The sequence below is a fragment of the Mus pahari genome, chromosome 17 (genome assembly GCF_900095145.1).
Source record: "Mus pahari chromosome 17, PAHARI_EIJ_v1.1, whole genome shotgun sequence".
Taxonomy (NCBI): domain Eukaryota; kingdom Metazoa; phylum Chordata; class Mammalia; order Rodentia; family Muridae; genus Mus; species Mus pahari.
Genome location: NC_034606.1, coordinates 3,152,741 through 3,173,033, shown reverse-complemented (window position 1 = coordinate 3,173,033; position 20,293 = coordinate 3,152,741). Strand labels below are relative to the sequence as shown.

The 20,293-nt window shown below is 46.2% G+C and overlaps 1 protein-coding gene and 1 non-coding gene across 2 annotated transcripts in view; both read right to left on the bottom strand.

Annotated features, from left to right (window-relative positions):
* The window catches only part of Spag1 (sperm associated antigen 1), a 55,558-nt gene that overhangs the window by 26,872 nt on the left and 8,393 nt on the right, over window positions 1-20,293 (bottom strand). The window contains exons 5-10 of the mRNA XM_029547724.1: window positions 17,378-17,442; window positions 16,682-16,791; window positions 15,617-15,722; window positions 11,905-12,035; window positions 9,243-9,349; window positions 6,697-6,856 (exon numbers count right to left, since the gene is read on the bottom strand). Of these exons, the coding sequence (XP_029403584.1) occupies window positions 6,697-6,856; window positions 9,243-9,349; window positions 11,905-12,035; window positions 15,617-15,722; window positions 16,682-16,791; window positions 17,378-17,442 (679 nt within the window). The remainder of the gene's footprint in view (window positions 1-6,696; window positions 6,857-9,242; window positions 9,350-11,904; window positions 12,036-15,616; window positions 15,723-16,681; window positions 16,792-17,377; window positions 17,443-20,293) is intronic.
* On the bottom strand, window positions 1,970-2,074 carry LOC115062486. Its single transcript, XR_003842437.1, has one exon. It is a non-coding gene; the product is annotated as a U6 spliceosomal RNA (small nuclear RNA).

Here is a 20,293-nt window from a genome sequence, read left to right as displayed (position 1 = left end):
GCATGGTGGCAAAGACTTGTAACCTTAGGGTTTAGAAGACAGAAGCAGGAAGATCAGAAGTTTGAGATCCTACTAGGCTCCATGAGACTCTGTCAGAGAGAGAGAGAGAGAGAGAAGAAGAAGAAGAAGAAGAAGAAGAAGGAGGAGGAGGAGGAGGAGGAGGAGGAGGAGGAGAAGAGAAAAGGAGAGAGACCATCTCTGACTCATCATTCTGTGCCTTTCCCACGATCATGTATAGATTAGAAGATATTTAGATATGTTACAGTCAAAAATGTGTATCAGTATTTTCAAAAACACTTACAGCAAAGGGCACTTTCTTCTATCTTGGCCAGTTTGATAGAAAAAGACATTTACTTTTCATAATTAATAATAAAAAAAAAGGTTATACTAGAAATTTCCCTAGTGGTTATCTACTAACACGTCTGTGCACTGTCTGTGATGACTCATTTTGTACCCTGTTCACAGCGTAAGCTCATTAACCCTTTGCTGTCCTAGTTTGGACTTCACCTTCAGTGGTTCATTTGCTGCCAAACAGAAGTGAGTGGTGTTGTCATGTTTATGTAAATCAGATTTATCTTGGTCTTTATGATTTTGTATATTATTACAACTCTTAGAAATCTCTGTCTTATACCTCCAAATCCTGTGGAATTTCAGGACAAGAAAAATATTTATGTTATTTTTCTGTTTGTGAGTGACGTTACTTTTCTTATATTTCCCTTTAGATTTCAACAGCACCGTAGGAACCTGGATGTTCAGTGTGTGTCTGGTTTAGAGGCTGGGCCTGTGGAGCCCACGCTGGCCTTGAGTTTGCTACATGGACAACAATGGCCTGGGACTTCTGAGCTCCTTCCCTGCCTCCCACATGCTGGGATTAGAGACAACAGTTACCCTGCCAGGCTCTGATGCTCACTTTGTCTGACTGCTTTTCAGACCGTATAAGAGATAAAGTACCAAAGCCACGCTGTGTCATAGCAAACATTTCTAACCGTCCTGCTCGGGAAGAAGAGATGCAAACAGATGGAAGCTCTGCGGGAGACCGGGACCTGCCCGGCTGAGGAGTCCTTAGCACGCGGTCTATGAAGCAGAGGTGGCAGGGAAGGTGAGGAGAACCTGCTGACTGTGCAGTCTCAGCTTCCACCACAGCAGCTGTCACTGGGGAAACTGACCCTGCGGTTTCTGTGCTCCTTCCATTGGGATGAACTGGGTCTGACAAGTTAATTCCCAAGGAGTGAGCTATTGACCAGAGGCCCCAAAGGCACCCAGAACATGCAGGCCACTGCCACTGCTCTTGTGCCTACCACAACTAGATGATGAGACCCTCACACTGGCTGCAGATCTTGACCAGGAGCCCTTCCCTGGAGGCTGGCCTTCAGGGTGCTGGAAGGTGCTAAGCTGGCTGCCAGATGAGAAAAGACAGTGGTCTCACCCTGTGCTGGATGCTGCGTGTTATACCACCAACCTACAGCAAAGATTCTCTGACCCAAGAGTGGGAAAACTCTTTACGGGGCAGCCAGCTGCTCTCCTGACTGAGTCTGAGGTCTGCTCCATGGCAGGGAATCTGCTCATGGTATAGTGAATCGGATAAAGACCCATGATATATTCTTATAAATATTCATGTTGTTAAATACTTTCTCAATATTTGTGCTTATAGTCACAGATTTTTTTTCTCTGGTCAGAGAAAGTTCTTATTGTGCTGGGTAGTAGCTAATACAATGATGCATTACTTTTCAAAAGCAAAAGTGACTAAGTGCTCGGCCATAGACAGGACGTGTATAGCAACACACCTGCACCCAAGGTTCAGGGGCATCGAGAACGGATGCAGGCAACTGCTGTCCTCTGGTCATTACATGGCTGTTGCACACATGAACCCACAGCTGCCATGGTTACCTGAATAAGACCTGAACAAGATCAAGCCAGTTAAAACTTCCAGTGTGGATAAGGGAGGGGCTCTCCAGATCTCACCCCGAGCCACTCCAGATGGTTGCTGTGGGAAGAAGAGCCACTTCCTTGCACAGGGGCTATGCTAATCTCTGTATCGTTCCAATTTTAGTGTATGTGCTGCCACAGCGAGCACTGAAGTGCCACTTCTTCAGGAGTTTTACCTCTGGGTGACTCCCGGTGTACAAATGCTCATGGGCAACACCGACTGGACTCAGTGGGTTAAGAACATAAGTAACAAAATACAGAAGTGGGGCATGAAGGGGGAGGGAGACAAGACAGGGAGACCTGAGAGAGAGTTGGCATGGGGAATGAGGATGGATTATAATTGAGATACACTGTATACATGCATGAGGTCTTCAAAGAAGAAATAAAGCTAAGGAACTGGGCCTGGTCACTAAGGTGGAATTTGTAACCAAGCAGCTGCCCCAGCCAAGGAGATGAAAGACTTCTTGCTACATTTTCCCCATGATCCTCAAAGCTCCCTGGAACATAAACTATAATGATGAAGAATTCTGTTAGACTGTCTTGTGATCGCACATGTAAAGATTCTAACTTGCTAATACCCTTCTAGACTATAACATAACATTATTTTCCTAAAAACAACTTAGATTGCTCTTTTCACGTCCAAAGCTCAGGGACCTCTTTTTGAATGTTATCAGCTGTGTCACGTGGCAGAGGCCAGCACAAGCCTCCAGTTGTGTTAATTCCTTCTTAGAGTGAACGGAGTCCTCACGAGCTCTGCCTGCTCCGTGCTGCCTTTACTGTAATGGCTGATAAAGGAAACTCTCAGTGTCTCTGTGTTTCTGTCAGGCCTTTCTTCTCTTCTCTGAACCTTACTTCCCTCATGCCCTACAGATAACCTTGGTAAGGGGACCAAGTATCAGGGTCAGAAATGGCTCTCACACAGCAGAGATCTAGTATGTAACATGCCACAGCCATTCTAGTTTGGATCCCTAATCAAAGTAGTATAAAGTCAGTGGTACAACACTTGCCTGGCACACAAGGCCCTGGCTTCAGTCACACACACATACACATACACGCACACACACATGGATAGACAAAAGAATCCTTTATATATGCCAAACTAGGCTGCACTGAGAATGTAGCCTGGTGATGTTTAGCATTGTTTAGTGAAACGTCTTTGCCCACAGTTTGCACCTATCAACCACTTACAATATACAGTCTGAACTCACAGAGATATAGGGCCGCATTCCAACCATCTGACCCAGAACAACACCAATGTGATTACCCGATCTCTCTAAATAATCTATAAGTACAAGTGAGGCAGACAAGCAGAGTAGTGGACAATTGTAATCCCAACACTCAGAAGGCAGAGGCAGAGAGACAGCTATGAGTTCAAGGCCAGCCTGTACTATGTATCAAGGACCCTATCTCAAGCAAAACAAGGCAAAACAAGACAAAAAAGGTATAGGTAATTAACATTGCAGTTTCCTTAGAAAGTAAATAATTCTGTGAATAATTCAGGGAGCACACACATCACTAGTTCAACTCTCTCTCACTCTGCTCTCTCTCTGTCTCTGCTCTCTCTCTCTCTCTCTCTCTCTCTCTCACACACACACACACACANACACACACACACACACACACCCGGGAGGTTGGGGAAGGTAAGGGATGTTCCAGTTAAAGTTAAAAAAAAAAGTCAGAACACAACAAAACCAACCAACCAAAGAACAGTATCACTGCTTTCCCCAGGCAAGCCTGAACTGTCCACCTTTAAGAAACCCATAAGCATCCTTAAAAAGCCATCCTTCAGTGAAGAAAAACCCAAGGCACCTCGACACAGTCTGCAATCTCAAATGTTGGGAAGTGGAAGCAAGCCAGTCAGGAGCTCAAAGTCACCAATATTGAGAAATAAGAGCAATACTGGCCATAGTGACTCATGTCTATAAGCCCAGCCCTCAGGAGCCTGAGGCAGGAGGATTGTCATCAGTCCCAGGGCAGCCTGGGCTACAGAGTAAGAGCCTGTCTCAAAACAATACCAACAAAAAGAAGTAAACGAAGAAAAAATCCACCACACTACATGTGCTGGTGAGGGAGCAAAAAGCCACAGGGTTTCAACAGGGAACAGGGAGCACACACCAGCACAGCACAGGGTTTCACAGAGAGGAGGGAGCACACACCAGCACAGCACAGGGTTTCACAGGGAGGAGGGAGCACACACCAGCACAGCACAGGGTTTCACAGAGAGGAGGGAGCACACACAGGCACAGCACAGGGTTTCACAGGGAGGAGGGAGCACACACCGGCACAGCACAGGGTTTCACAGGGAGGAGGGAGCACACACCAGCACAGCACAGGGTTTCACAGGGAGGAGGGAGCACACACTAGCACAGCACAGGGTTTCACAGGGAGGAGGGAGCACACACCAGCCCAGCACAGGGTTTCACAGGGAGGAGGGAGCACACACCAGCCCAGCACAGGGTTTCACAGGGAGGAGGGAGCACACACCAGCACAGCACAGGGTTTCACAGGGAGGAGGGAGCACACACCAGCATGTCTTGGCTTGAAGAGGTGACTGTGAAGTCACGTTAAGACAGCGTAGTATAGGGAGGACAGACACGTACGTCAGTACAAAAGAATGGCATCCACAATTCTGCTGTCCACAGGAGATTGACCAATTAGTCCTCTGACATGGAGTAAAGATGAGTAAGAACAGTTTTCAACAAATGGATCAGAACATTAGAAAAGCGAGCTAGGTGTGGTAGCCCATACCTTTAATCCTAGCCACGGGAGGAGGTGGAGGCAGAAAGATGCAGATATATTTGAGTTTAGAGGGAGTTCCAGGCCAGCCAGCACTGCTTAGGAAGACCTTGTCTCACGGACAAAATCAACAACAAAAACTTCAAAGGAAACACAGAAGAAAAACCCTCATGCATCCGGACTAGGCAGAGTGTTCACAGATAAGACACTGACAACATGATTATGTCCCAAAATATGAGTCAATTCAACTTCAACAAAATTAAAAACCTTTGTGCTGTGAAAGACACTTGCTTTTAGAATAATTAAAACCTGCAACATGGATGGGAAGACACTTGTGGGTGAGACTTGGCTAAGCCTCAGGCTTGGCGGCACACTTGATGTGATCCCTCACTTTAGAGGCTGGGTCAGCGGAGGCTGAGTGCAAGGTGATGCTCTACAGCACAGCAGTTGGGTAAGGAAACCCTTTAAACATCAGCGGGGCGGGACACTGAGCATGGTAGCACATGCGTGTGACCCCAGCCTCAGCAGACAGCAGATTTAAAGTTAACTTGCAAATGGCTGGTGTCATATAGGCACAGCCACTTAGAGTAAACAGTTGACAAGAACTCTGAATACAAGAGAAAAATAAGTTTTGGTCACTGTGTTTGTGATGGCTTCACTTGGTTGTCAACTTGACTACATCTGAAATTAACTAAAATTTTTAAAAAATAGGGCACACCACTAAGGAATTTTTGCTTACTTTGAAGTGGGAAGATGCAGCCTTGAATCTGGGCAGCCCCTTCTGCTGACAGCCTTTATAGGACATGGAAGCAGGAAGGTGCTGCTCTCTGCCGGCCTGCCCTCCTCATGAGCCAGCCCCTCCCTGCTGACACTGGAGACTGTTGCCCCCCCAGCCTTGAAGCAGGCTGATTCAGACCTTGTTGCCACTAAGCACAGGACCACCTGGGGTGGAACCTTCCGACTTACAAAGCAGATTCTATTGTCTACGCCTGCCACTGCTTTCCTCCAAAACATTATCGCTACCTGCTGAGACCCTTGAGACCTTCTGGAGACAGCATCCAGCAGATCACCTTCAGCTGGAGAAGGGCATCAAGAAGGGACTGGTGTGGGATGGGCCTCCTTCCTCTATATAAGCTCAGAACCTCAGTAAACTCGTGGGCTTTGATCAGCTATGCTGTCTTAGCCTCCTTCCTTGTTCGCTGTCTAATCTCTTTCAGCCCGTCTGCCTTTCAGGAGTACACGGTTCGAGTGTGGCTGCGCGCGGTCGCACTCAGGAGACGATTTCTTAGGGATGTCAGCAGATGCTAAAGACCAGTGGAGACAGTCATTGTCACGGACTGAATACCTACCAGATTCTCGGATCTTTCATAGGAAGACATCATATATATATATATATATATATATATATATATATATATATATATATATATATATACACACACACAGAGGGATTCATAAGAGAGATTCTGTACGTTCTGTTCTCTGGAGAACCCTAACTAATAGTAAACTCTATTAAGAAAAGATGGTAGCCAGGCATGGCCTTTAACCCCAGCACTTTGAAGGCAGAGAAAGGAGTGAGTTTCAGAAGAGCCAGGGCTACACAATGGGGCCCTGAACAACAGCAACAACAACAACAACAACAACAACAAGAGAAAGGAGAGGAGGACGAGGAGGACGAGGAGGAGGACGAGGAGGAGGGAGACTGGCCAGCAGGTAAAGATGCTTGGTACCAAGTCTGACTCCCTGAATTCAATCCTGGGACCCATGTACTAGAGAGGGAACTGGCTTCAACAAGTTGTCCTCTGTCCCCCCACGTGTTGCATGTATCCCTACGAAGCACACAAAATAAATCAATGTCAAAAGAACTTTAAAAAGGAAAGCAGTACTAAATTTGACCATAGACTTTAAGGTAAAGCTACCGCCAAGTTTGGGAAACTAACAATTTCTATAACAACAAACCCACCCCCACCCACCCCGACACCCCCACTCCCTCCCACCCGCCTGATGAAAAACAGAATGAAAAAGATGCCTCACCCTCATCCGAGCCACCATCTTCACGCTCATCTCCGCTTCCCTTTCCACCTTCATCTCCCGAGTTTTCAACTTCCTCAATAACCATCCTCTTTCCTTTGGTTTTGAGCTCAGAGACAGGCTCTGAATTCTTCAGATCTCTTTCAACCTCTGATAGGGTCTTCTGCAACATAATTAAATGTTTCCTTGTAATAAAACACAATCATTCTTTCTGGTAAGAATATGAAGAAGTCACTTTAAAATGAATAAACTTGAAAACTCATACTAACCTCCTTTTTATAAAACTTCATAGGTTTGTCTGATTACAATGACTGTGCCCGCTATAAAATAAGCACGCAAACAAATGGATACTGAATAACAATATAAAATAGATACAAAACAGGCTGAAGAGGCAGCTCAGAGGTTAAGAGGACCTGGGTTCAGTTCCCAGCACCCACAAGGTACCTCACAATTGTCTGTAACTCCCGTCCTAGGAGATCCGATGCCCTCACTCTGACTCCTGAGGCATCAAGCAAGCCTGTGGTGCAGACATGCATGTAAAACACCAATACATATAAAACACATTTTACAAAAGAGAAGGAGCTGGGCGTGGTGGCACACGCCTTTAATCCCAGCACTCGGAAGGCAGAGGCAGGCGGATTTCTGAGTTCGAGGCCAGCCTGGTCTACAGAGTGAGTTCCAGGACAGCCAGGGCTACACAGAAACCCTGTCTCAGGAGAGAGGGGGTGGAGGGGAGAGAGGGAGAAATGAGAGAGAGAGAGAGAGCTGTGAAGGATAGTGCTTATAGAGTTCTGGGATATTCTACGCCAGCTAGAGAGAAGGCCATTGATATTTAACATTATTTTCCTTGTGAGAGTGTACGTGACATGCATGCTGGTGTCTGGCCCAGGCAGTTGGAGCCTGCCTGACATGGGTGCTGAGAGTCAAACTCAGGTCCTCTGGAAGAGCAGCAAACGTTACTACTACTGCTACTACTGAATCAATCTCTTCCGCCTCTAAAAATTAACATTATTGGTGAGTGCAGGCGCATGTGTGCGTTTGTGCGTGTGCGCGCGCGCACATGTGTGTGTGGGGGGGTGGTATCCTAAAATGTGGTTCCTCAGTCACCACACACACTCATTCAGCACTAAAATGGGTTACTCTGCATAATCAGTGGGACTTGGGACCAAGAGGAGCTTTGCTGACTCTCAGTAAAAGCCGCTCCTGTCTGAGCTAAGACACTGTAGTGGTTTGAGTAACCCGGCCCCCATACACTCACCTGGAATACTTAGCCCCACTGGCGGGTCTGTCGGGGAGGGTTAGGGGGTGTAGTGGTTTGGGGGAGGTGTGCCACTGGGGGTGGGCTTTGAGGGTTTGTTTGTTTGTTTGCTTGTTTTGTTTGTTTTTCTTTTTTTGATTTTTCGAGACAGGGTTTCTCTGTGTAGCCCTGGCTGTCCTGGAACTCACTCTGTAGACCGGGCTGGCCTCGAATTTAGAAATCCGCCTGCCTCTGCCTCCCGAGTGCTGGGATGAAAGGCGTGTGCCACCACGCCCGGCTGGCTTTGAGGGTTTTATCTCTCTGTCTGCTGGCTGTGGACAAGATGGAAGCTCTCACTCTCTGCACACACCTTTAATCCCAGCACTTGGGAAGTCAAATCAGCAGATCTCTGAGTTTGAGGCCAGTCTGGTCCGCAGAGCAAGTTCCAGACCGGTCAGTACTACACAGAGAAACCCTGTCTCCAAAAACCAACAACCAAAGCTGGAAGTCATGTCTGCCTGCCTGCTGCCACACTCCCCACCATGATGATCATGGACTCACCCTCTGCAACTGCAGGTAAGACCCCGATGAAATGCTTTCTTTCTAAGTTGCCTTGGTCACGGTGTCTCTTCACAGCGAGAGATGAAGCAGTAACTAAGACAGCTACCGTGTACGTGCTACTCAGCCATCTTATTAATTTGCAGACAGTTAAATCTCTCCTCTTTCCTGGCCTTGACAGTTCCTCTCCAGGATCAAAACCATGCTTCCCTCAACAGTTTGCTTTTCTCCTATCTCCTTGAGAGCGTTTGACCTTTGTAAAAGCGATGGACTCACCCCCAACGCAGTTTACTCAACAAGACTGATACCCTTTTTTGTTTTTTTAAAAAAGATTTAATTATTATTTTATGTATATGATACACTGTAGCTGTCTTCAGACATACCAGAAGAGGGCATCAGATCTCATTACAAATGGTTGTGAGCCACTGTGTGGTTGCTGGGAAAAGAACTCAGGACCTCTAGAAGAGCAGTCAGTGCTCTTAACCACTGAGCCATCGCTCCAGCCTGACTGATGCCATTTTTAACATATATTCAGAAACAGCTGGGCATGGCAGTGTACACACCCTTAATCCCAGCACTTGGGAGGCAGAGGCTGGTAAATCTCTGTAAATTCACTGCCAGTCTGGACTACAGGGAGCTCCAGACCAACCACAGTTACATGATGGAACCCTCTTTAAAAAAACCAAAATAAATCAGGAAAATCAGAAACAGAAAACTACAGAGTTAGGCTTTAAAATATATTGTCCATCCTTACCTTGGCCAAGTCATTGTCAGGCTCTGCATGCAGCACCTTTCTCAGGTCGTCCACAGCTTCCTGGAGCTTGTTTTGATGTTTATATGTAGTGGCTCGTCTCAGGAGAGCTGAAGAAGTACCAGGATAAATGCCCGATGGTTTACCATGTACCACGACAGCGATGGTTTACCATGTACCATGACAGCGATGGTTTACCATGTACCACGACAGCGTCAACACAGTTTGAACAAGTTCCCAACAAGGAGGGAAGTATAAGCAGCACAAGACACTAGCAGACGGGGCTTGAACCCCCAGGTCTATGTGGTGGCACAGACATGACCCTGCCATACCACAAGAGGCTCCACTGGGTAGCAGCCTGCTTTCTTTTTAAATTCCTTGAGACTCCCATACATGTATACGCATCATGCTTTGGTCAAATCCACCCTCTCCCCCTTCCCTCCGACTCTTTCCTCCTAAAAGCTTCTCACTCCTCATTTCATGTACTCTTTTTTTTAAAAACAAAAACCAACGGAGTCTACCTAGTGCTGTCTGAATGTGTGTGGGTGTAGGGCTATCTACCGACACAGGAGCAACATGGTGGTTTGAAGGAGAAATGTCGCCATGGGCACTGGCATTCGAATACTTGGTCCAGTGGGTGGGGCTGCTTGGGGGAGGTTAGAGGTGCAGCAGCCTTCCTGGTGGACAGACGGTGGGATTGTGGTTTGAGCGTAGAAAGCCTCATGCTCCTTCCCACTGGCTTGCTCGACCGCTCACAGTGAAAGCTGTGGGTGCTACTCTGTCTGCTCCTCCTGCCAGGCCTCTCTACCATGAGGGACTCACAAACTCCTCTGTTAAGCTGCCTTGGTCATGGAGTTATCACGGCAAAGAAAAGTAACTCACGGGCTGGAGAGATGGCTCAGAGATTAAGAGCAATGACTGCTCTTCCAGAGGTCCTGAGTTCAATTCCCAGCAACCACATGGTGGCTAACAACCATCTGTGATGGGATCTGATGCCCTCTTCTGATATGTCTGAAGACAGCTATAGTGTACTCATTAAAATAAATAAATCTTTAAAAAAAAAAAAAAAGAAAAGAAAAGAAAAGAAAAGAAAAGAAAAGAAAAGAAAAGAAAAGAAAAGAAAAGAAAAGAAAAGTAACTCACACGGGGTCTCCTCTCGGGGACTGTGTCTGAAGAGAACTGACCTCCCTCTGCAGCTCCAGCCTCCCTGTAAGAACTGGGGCGTCTCACATTCTGGCCCTGCCACTCACTGTCTCTGCCCGTTTCCCAAGCCCTGCACTGTGCTGCCGCTCCAGGGAACGGCTCACCAATAGCAACGCTTAGCTTCCTTCAGTCGCCACTGCTCTTAGCTCAATGTTTCTGGAAACTCAGGAGATAGCTTGTAGAGATGCCGTAGGCACTGACTGGCCGAGGAAAGATGAAGTGCATCAGTGAGCCCGACTTAACCAGGTACTTCTGTTTGGTCGTGGTGGGAAGAGCTGGCTGTGTTTGGCTTGACTTGGTTTAGTGTTTTGAGATGGGGTCTCAATAGCATAGGCTGGTTCTGGACTCACTGAACAGGCAAGGATGACCTTTAAACTCTGGTCCCCCTGAGTCTGCCTCCCGAGAACTGGACTCCCAGGCATGGCCTGTGACCCAGCTCTGCACAGCTGTTTCTAAGATGATCAGAGCTGGCTACGGCAGTTATGGGAAAGCCTACATCCTAGTTCCTTGTCGGTGAGGCAGGAGAATTGGAAGATAGTAAGGTCCTTTCTCAAAACAAACAAAACAAAACAAAACAAAAAACTAAACCAAAACAATCCAAAGTTACCTTAGCATGTGGTGACTACATCAGTGGGGGGTCGGGAGCTGAGTACTCTGGCATAGTGTGTCAGTATTTTTTTTGTACATTTCAACTTATAATTTTATAATCATTTAATACTAACAATATACCATTCTAGTCCCTTGGTCCCTTATATGAGAGAACTTTACATAGTAAAATGGCATCTTAAGGGAAAAAATCAGGCTCAATAATTCTGAAATGTAACAGTGTGTCAAATATGTTTTAATATGCTATCAATGCATAACTGGGAACTACACCACACTCCCTCATTATATAATGTAGTTTTAGCCTTACAAAGAACACATTGTGGTGTACATATTGGCAAGTCAATAAGCTGATAGGGTTTGGGGTTTAGTTGTACTGTTATTAGGTAGTGGACTGCTAAGAGGACTAAGATATGTGCTAGGCCTAGGTGACAACTGCAGTTTACAGTGTTCCCCACTGCTGACTTAGGGTCTCCATTGCTGTGGAGACACCATGACCAAGACAACTCCTATAAAGGCACACAGTCTATTATCGTTATGGTGGGAAGCATGGCAGTGCACAGGCAGACATGGTGCTGGAGAAGGAGCTGAGAAGTCTACATCTGGACCCTAAGGCAGCACAAGGAGACTATCTTCCACAGGCTCCTCCACAGGGTGGAGCTTAGGCATAGTTCCTCAAAGCCCACTCCCACAGTAACACACTTCCTCCAACAAGACCACACCTCCTAATAGTGCCACTTGCCATGGGTCAAACGCTCCATCCACCTCAACTACTATTTCTTCTTTTGAAACAAGCAGCATCACAAAGTACCTCAGGCGGGCCGCTGGACCCGAGACAAGACACTCACAGCCTGCTTACCTTTTACATTTCCAGGATCCAGCTCCAAGGCCTTCTCACAGTCTTCAAGAGCACTGTTCCATCTCTGCAACTTGATTTCAGCCTGAGCTCGATTGTTATAGGCAATGGCGGTGGGAAGGGCTGATAAGCTCCTACACAAGAAACAAGTTGGCAACAGGGAGGTCAGAGACAGAGGAACTCAGCTGAGGCTATGTTGTGGTTTGAGTACAAAATGCCCTCACAGGCTAGTGGCACAGTAGTGAGGGGCTCTGAAAACATCAGAGGCTGAGCCTAACAGAAGGAAGTAGGGACCATGTCCTTGGCTTTTCTTCCTTTGCTCCAATGTGTGGATGTGTTAGAGATTGGTTCTAATGCTTTGATTCAGTCAGGAATCTGTGTGTCCAAATGCTAAAGGTCCTTGTCCCAAATTGCTTTTTGATCAATCAATAAAGATGCCAATGGCCAATGGCTGGGCACAGGGGGAGAAAGGAGGAAAGATCGCCAGCCATTGAAGTAGCCAAGGCATTTCAAAATTAAGCTAATGTGTATGTGTTTTCCATTTGTGAATTCAAAGAGCTCCTCTGGAGGGGTGTGGCTGAAAACATGCGACCCTTGGGGAGCACGATGTGGTGTAGCTAAACACTCCTGCTACATAGATGTCCCTGTCCCGGTCCCCTCCTATGTCCCACCATCAGATGCAGCATGAAGCTCATTCCTGCCACCAAGTTGTTCACCCTTACTTGAGACCCAAGGTAACAGAGCCAGCCAAGCCACCAGAAAAACTGGGAGCCACAGTAAATCCTTCCCTCCTGAAGCCACTGTCTCAGACACTTAGGTCATAGCTATGCAAAATAACCAGTACAAACTGTAAGGAAAACAAATCGAGACTGCATAAGCTGAACTGTGTCCTTTAAAATGTGTATATTGAAATCTCAGAATATGAATACCTCTGCATGGAAGGCTTTAGAGATATTCATATAGCTCAGTGCTTGCTGGGTCAATCTCCGGGACCACTGTCGCGATTTCTTTTCCTGTTGCTATGATAAAATACCCCAACAAGACAACTTAAGGTGGGAAGACTTATTTTGACTCACAATTCAAATGCAGCCCATCATGGTGGGGAAAAGCATCATAGCCACAAGCAGGGAGCAGAGAAAAGCATGGATGTGCACTGCTGCTTAAGCACCCTTTCTCTGTCTATACTATCTAGGATCCTTGGCAAGGAATGGCACCACCCATAGTGGATGGGTTGTCCCAACTCAACACATTCAAGATAATAATCCCCCACAGGCAGGTCTATGGGGCCAATTTCCAGGTGATTATAGATTCTTCCAAGTTTACACATAATACTAGTCATTAAAACCACCACAAAAAAAATGTTTTTTAAAAAAGTAACTTAATATGAGGTCCTCAGTGTGTGTACTCTAGTCTGACAAACTGATATCCTATAAAAAGAAGAGATTAGAGCCAGATATGAGTGACATGCCATGTGAGCCAACAGGAAGAAGACAGACACCTGGCAGCCCAGGTCTGCACCTTTCACCTTGAGCTTAGACTTCCAGCCTTTAGAAATGTGAGGTAAGTGTCTTGTTCAGGCCACCAGGGCTGTGTACTTGTGATGGCAGCCCTAGCTGAGAGCCCAGAAACACAGTTCTGTATGGGACATCTCTGCTGAGACAGACCCTTAACTACACAGTAAAAGGCTCCAAGTTAGTTCAGCCTTTAGATGTTGGGGTCTCCCAGCTCCTTGTTGTCGCCAAGCCTACCGAGAGGGCCTCCCCAGATCTCCCAGAATGCAGTGTTCTTGGACCGCCTACGTCAACAGACACTCATTCCCTCCTCGATCCTTGGACCCGCCTATGATCGGACCACTGCTGGCAACTTCAAAAGACTTAAGGGCAGGCTGGGGATCTCTCCATGTTATAAAAACAGAATTCAGTTATTAAACCTCAGAGCCTTGATCAGAGTCTTGTCTAGGCTCAATTTCCTTTCGCAGCCTATTCCCTTTTAGGATATTCCCGCCCTTCAGGACGGACCTAGACCGGAGTGTTTCCGCGGGCGGGAACACTCATTTAGAGGGGGGATGGAAGCAGGAGGATCGGAGGTTCAAGGCCAACCTGGGTTCATAAAACTATGAGAAAAGGAGTCTGTCAGGGCTGGTGTCCGTTGACTGAAAGAATCCCACAAGGATCTTTCTGCTTCCAGTCAGATGAGCACAAACACCATCAAAGAAGCACCTAGGCTCAGATGGTGGCACACATCTGTACTCAGAGCCGAGGCCGGAGGATGGGAAATCCAGAGGTCTGAGCTACATACAACACACAGTGAGTTTGAGGCTACCTTGACATATGGGACACTGCCTCAAAAACCAAACCAAACTAAAATTTATAATCTTCCTTACAGAGGAGGAGGGAAGGCTGTGCAGAGCTTAATTATGAGCAGGATTAGTGCTTTTTTTTTTTTTTTTTTTTTTTTTAAGACAGGGTTTCTCAATGTAGCACTGGAACTTACTATGTATACTGGGCTGTCCTCAAACTCAGAGAGCCTCTTGCCTCTGCCTCCCCAGTGGCACCTCCAAGGCCAGCTAGCATTAGTGATTCTAAAAGTCTGGCTGTGACGGTATTTTATGAACTACATCTACTTTGCATGAGAGGCCAAACCTACTCCATCTTGGGACCAGCTCCAACTTAAAAGGAAAAAAAAAAAAAAGCTGAGAACTTGACCTGCAGCTGAACCTAAGCTGTACTCAAGAACCCCTGGCTTGTTCTTGGCCCATGTCCCAGAGTTACTCCCTAGCTAACTCCTAGCAACAGTCAATCAAGGTTAGTCTGATTGTTTCAGACATCCTTTCAGACCCTTGGTGTTGCTCACCATCTTGCTTCAGAGCAGCCACCTGTGAGCTTACAACAGTCATTCTATTAGATGCCTGCCAGGCTGGCTACCCCCTCACTTGCTCCCATTTCCCATAAAACCTTGTCCTGCTGAGGGTTCGAGGCTGCTCTGCCTTCCCTTCTCATCCTGCTGTGTAGGATTGGGTTGAAGGAGAGCCCAAACCTGAGCTTGTAATAAAGAGACCCTAATGTGGTTGCATCAGCAACAGCTCCCCGGCGGTCTTTTGGGGTTCACAAATGTTTCCTGGCACAACAGCATAATCTTCGAGAGTTCACAGATCCTAATGAAGGCCTGCTCTGAGCCAAGCCTTACCGGGTAGCAAGGAGGGAGAGTATCAGACAATCAAACAAGTACGCAGCCTATGGTGCCGTCGCTGTCAGACCACAGGATATGAGCTGGAGCCTTGAGAGGAGCTGATGTGCTGCGTTACAGGGAAGAGTAACTTGGCTGGGGGCTCAGGGAAGAGTCCTCTAAAGAACTGAAGGCATGGGATATGTCCCAAAAGATAGGTAGACTCAAAAGATAGTGAGGGGAGGGGATGGCCACGACGGAGACCACACAGGTGAACTCACAACATCACAGGTACAATCCCTGAGGGATTCAACATAGCCTATCTAGTTTATTTACGTGGATGTTTTGCTGGCACATGTCTACGACCACATGTGTGCTTGCTACCCAGCTGGATCCCCTGCAGCCAGTTACAGTAGGTTGTGAGCTGCCATGTAGATTCAAGGAACTGAACCTGGGTCCCTGGAAGAGCAGCCCCTGTGCTGACTTGCTGAGTCACTCTCCAGCCCCTAAGAGAGCAAAACTAAGCCACAAGAAAGGAGACCCCACTGACCTGGTGTAATACATCACAGCCTCTTCGTAGTCTCCAGAGTAGAAAGCCTCGTTCCCTTTCCCCTTCTCACGATTGGCAAGAACACCCTTTTCCTTCTCAGTCAGACCTAGAAATAAACGCACAGGAAAACACAGCCTAAGATGATTTCCTGCAACGTGTGAATGCTTGAGTGCTTTTATTTTAGGGTGGCCCTGGAACTAGAACCTAGGGCCTCAAGCATGCCCCCAAAGCATCCTACCATTGAGCTAAACTGCCACACCAAGAAGAGTTGTTTTAATGAAGCAGAAAGCCATACATTAAATAAACAAAATAAAAGTTCTCTTGAGTTTAGGGCTATTTCTTCTCTTCTAACCATGTGGGTTTTTTGTTTTTGTTTTTTTGTTTTGTTTCGTTTTTTAGGATTGGTTTTCTTATGGCTGGTTTTGCTATTACTTTAAAGGCTGGACTTCAGGTGAAAAAGTGTTTCATTTCTTTTGTTTGATGCAAAAAAAAATGAGATTTTTTTTTTAAAAGAGGGTTGGAAAAAGAAATGGAAAACAAAAAAATATTCTAAGAAAAAATAGGCTTATATTTTGAAGTCTTCACTATTAAAGCCAGGCACAGTGGTATACACCTCTAACCCCAGCACTTAGATAATGCAGGCAGGAATACCAGAAGTCAAAGGTCTAGCTATAGTGAGTTCAAGGCCAACCTGGGCTACATGAAATTCTGTCTCAAACAAAATTGAGCAATAAAAGCTAGAAATAAACTTGTTCGGAGTGGTCAACTGTGGCCAAAAGTCTATAAATGTTCATGGACATCAGCTGTGCTTAAGGCTAGCACCTCCCTGGCTGACACATTTCCCATAATTTAAAGGTTGGGAATGAGCCGGGCCTGGTGGCGCAGGCCTTTAATCCCAGCACTTGGGAGGCAGAGGCAGGCAGATTTCTGAGTTCGAGGCCAGCCTGGTCTACCAAGTGAGTTCCAGGACAGCCAGGGCTANACAGAGAANCCCNGTCTCGAAAAACNAAAAAAAAAAAAAAAAAAAAAGGTTGGGAATGACCAACCCCCTTCTTCTCTTATTACCTGCTGTTTCTATTTTTGTCTCAATCTTAGACAAATGAGCCTTATTGTCTATGACAGTCTTTTCTTTGCAATCCTCATCGACCTTTGAACATTCCTTTTCCACATCAAATCTGAAACAACAACAGAAGACTAGTACAGACAAGTAAGAGACAACCTCAGCACTGCCCTCCTCGCCTCTGGGGGTCTGCAGATGGAATCCTGGGACAATTCTAAGCCCTGTCCTGGAACGGGCTCTGTAGACCAGGCTGGTGTTGAACTCACAGATATCGCCTGGTCTCTAGAGGGAGTTCCAGGATGGCCAGGGCTACACAGAGAAACCCTGTCGCAAAAACAACAGACTTAAATCTAACCTATTTTATGGTTGCTTTTTATAAATAAAAGGCATTATAAAGAAAAGGCATCATTAATGAAAAAAATGAAATTAGAAGAGCTTAGACTACCAGATGTGGTGGTATGTGCTTAGAACTATAGCAGCTGGGAGCGTGGGGAAGAGCAAGGATAGCCTGGATTACATCGTGAGACCCTGTCTCAAAAGAAACAAGAAGGAGGGTGGGAAATGATCAGTAAAATGGTAACTTTACTAAAGTAATTCGAGACACTTGATGTATCAGGCTTATAATATTATAAATTAGTAAAGCATTTAACAGTAGAGCATTTTTCAAAGACAACTTTTAAATAATGAAATATAAAACATACTTATCCCATTCTGCATAATCCCTTGGAATCCTCTTCTTAGCTGTCTTACTTTTAGAATATGTTTCCTGAAAGAATAAATCATATTTGATGAGCTACATTCAACCTAAACTCACCAAGATTTTATTATAAACGCACTGTGAGCCACTGGCATATGATAAACAAATGAAACAGATCAAAAAACCAGGTTCCTTTGGGGTTAAAAGAACTCCAGTGTCTGATGTAACCAAACCTGAGGTGAAAGACAGGGGCTAAATCTGTAGTTAATCCCAAGGACATACATGAAAACTCATGGATGTCCGTGATGGTTTCTTAAAATAAAAACAGCACTGAGCTCAATCATTCCTTCAGAGCCAGGCACTGAGAGAGACAAGAGTAACAACTCTGCTGCATTAGGAAGGGCTGTTCTGTTTGTCAGGCAGACGTCCAACTTAGACCAATTCCAAACAACAACAACAACAACAACAAACAAAACAGTAACAACAACAACAGAGGACCAGGTCTGCTGGGGAGGACTTTCCTGTTTCTGCTCTCTTCAGAGACCCTGCCCTCCCTGCCTGCTGACCCCCTCTTACTGATGGCTGTGCCCTCCCTGCCTGCTGACCCCCTCTTACTGGTGGCTGTGTGCCCTCCCTGCCTGCTGACCCCCTCTTACTGGTGGCTGTGTGCCCTCCCTGNGGTGGCTGTGTGCCCTCCCTGCCTGCTGACCCCCTCTTACTGGTGGCTGTGTGCCCTCCCTGCCTGCTGACCCCCTCTTACTGGTGGCTGTGTGCTTTCCCCATGTGGCAGGAGACATGGCCACAGCAGTCTGGGATTAAAACCACAAAGGCCTCATCAGAGAAAACTAAAGAGTGGGCCTCCCCTCCTCCACCCTTAGAGAAACTGCAAGAAGGGGCTCCAGTGAGCTGGCAGGGCACAGTGGCAGGGATCAGGTCCCAGACCATTGCTGATTCACGATGGGAAAGCAGGGCAGGCTTTGTACCTGGAGAAATAAGGAGGAAGGCACGACAGCCATTAGACAGAGGAGTACTTAATTTCCCAGAACACATCTTACTACCCGAGGAATGTACCAAGAGGAGGGAGACTGAAGATGAAGGTAGAGACTAGAGACATCCGCTGCTTTTCCAGAGGACCCAGGTTCAAGTCCCAGCACCCAGACCCCAGCTCACAACTGTTTGTAATTCCAGTTTCAGAGGAATCTGACACCCTCTTCTGGCCTCTGCAGGCACTGCATGCATGTGGTATGCAGGCAAAACACATATATAAGTAATATATAAATATTTAAAAAATAAAGACCAGGTCAAGAATTCTGTCATATGGTTTGCAGCACAGATGCACAAACTTAGCACACAGTGCTCCATTAGTGACTATGAATTCACTGATTACAGATGGCAGCATCTCCCACTACCTGTGAGCCCCTAATGAGGAGCACAGAGGTGCAGGAAGGTAAATTATCAGGGAACAGAGTGATGGAAATGTTTTAGAAATAAAACCAAAGATTCTAGAAAAACTGAGGGAGATGGCTCAGTGGGTAAACACACTTGCTGCTAAGCCTAACGATCTGAGCTCTACCTCCCAAATCCACAGGGTAGATGGAGAGAACCCACTCCACGAAATCTGATGTGCACACAGTAGTATGGCATACACACACACATATGTGTACATATATATATGTATGTATATATACACACATATACATAGTGCATGCATATGTTAAATAGTATATATTTATTATAGTTATATTTTATTAAATATTATATAGTAAATATTAAATAATTTATAATAAAAAGATAAATAGCCAGGCATGATGGTGATGCACACCTTTAATCCCAGGACTTGGAAGGTAGAGGCAGTCAGATTCCTGTGAATTTCAGACCAATCTGGTCTATATAGTAAGTTCCAGGCTGACCAGGGCTACATAGTAAAACCCTATTTAAAAAATAGTAATAAATAAACACAAGTCAGTAACAACAAAAATATAAGAATAACAAGAACATGAAAATGGAAAGACTTGAGTAGTCATTCTGTCAAACAACAAGGTGAGCAGGCACTCAAAGGTCTAGGTTAGACTTTAAGTGAACTGGATGGACTTGGAGTTCCGACAGACCCCATCTTCATGAAATTCATGAGGTAAAAAGGAGAGTTGCAAGACCAAATAGGGACCAAGTACAAAGAGTGAAAACAAGAGAAGCTTGTGCACCAGGGAATGGGGGGTGTCTCTAAGAGCTTGCAACACCACTCAAAGTATGCAGTCAGCTGGCTTAGACAGCAACACAGCCTCCCCAGAATGGCAGGATTCTTCCCTGAAGGAGAATATCCTCTATGCTCTTAAAAAATGATCAGAGGGGCTGGAGAGGTGGCTCAGCGGTTGAGAGCACCGACTGCTCTTCTGAAGGTCCTGAGTTCAAATCCCAGCAACCACATGGTGGCTCACAACCATCCGTAATGAGATCTGACGCCCTCTTCTGGTGTATCTGAAGACAGCTACGGTGTACTTACATGTAATAATAAATAAATCTTAAAAAAAAAAAATGATCAGAGTAGAAGAAACAGAATGGCAAAAAATAAAAGAGGAAAAATGCTAACCCTGAAATGCAACCTTCAGAAAAGGCTATCAGACACAACTTATACAAGAGGACAGCTGGGCCTGACGGCACAGTCCTGTAATCCCAGCTATCTGGGAAGTTAAGGAAGGAGGCTCACAAGTTCAAGGCCAGCCTAGACCACTGAGGGAAGCTCTGTCTCAAAATAAAAAGTTAAAGAGGTCTGGAGCCATAGCTTGGGGGTGTAGCTCTTGTGAGCCAAAGTGTGTGGGGGGGGGGGGATGAGAAAGGAGAAAAGAAGAGCCTAAAGAGGATGGACTACCTGGTATCTCTGTGAGTCACCTCCCACGCCTGTCGCCCCCCCCCCCCCCCCCCC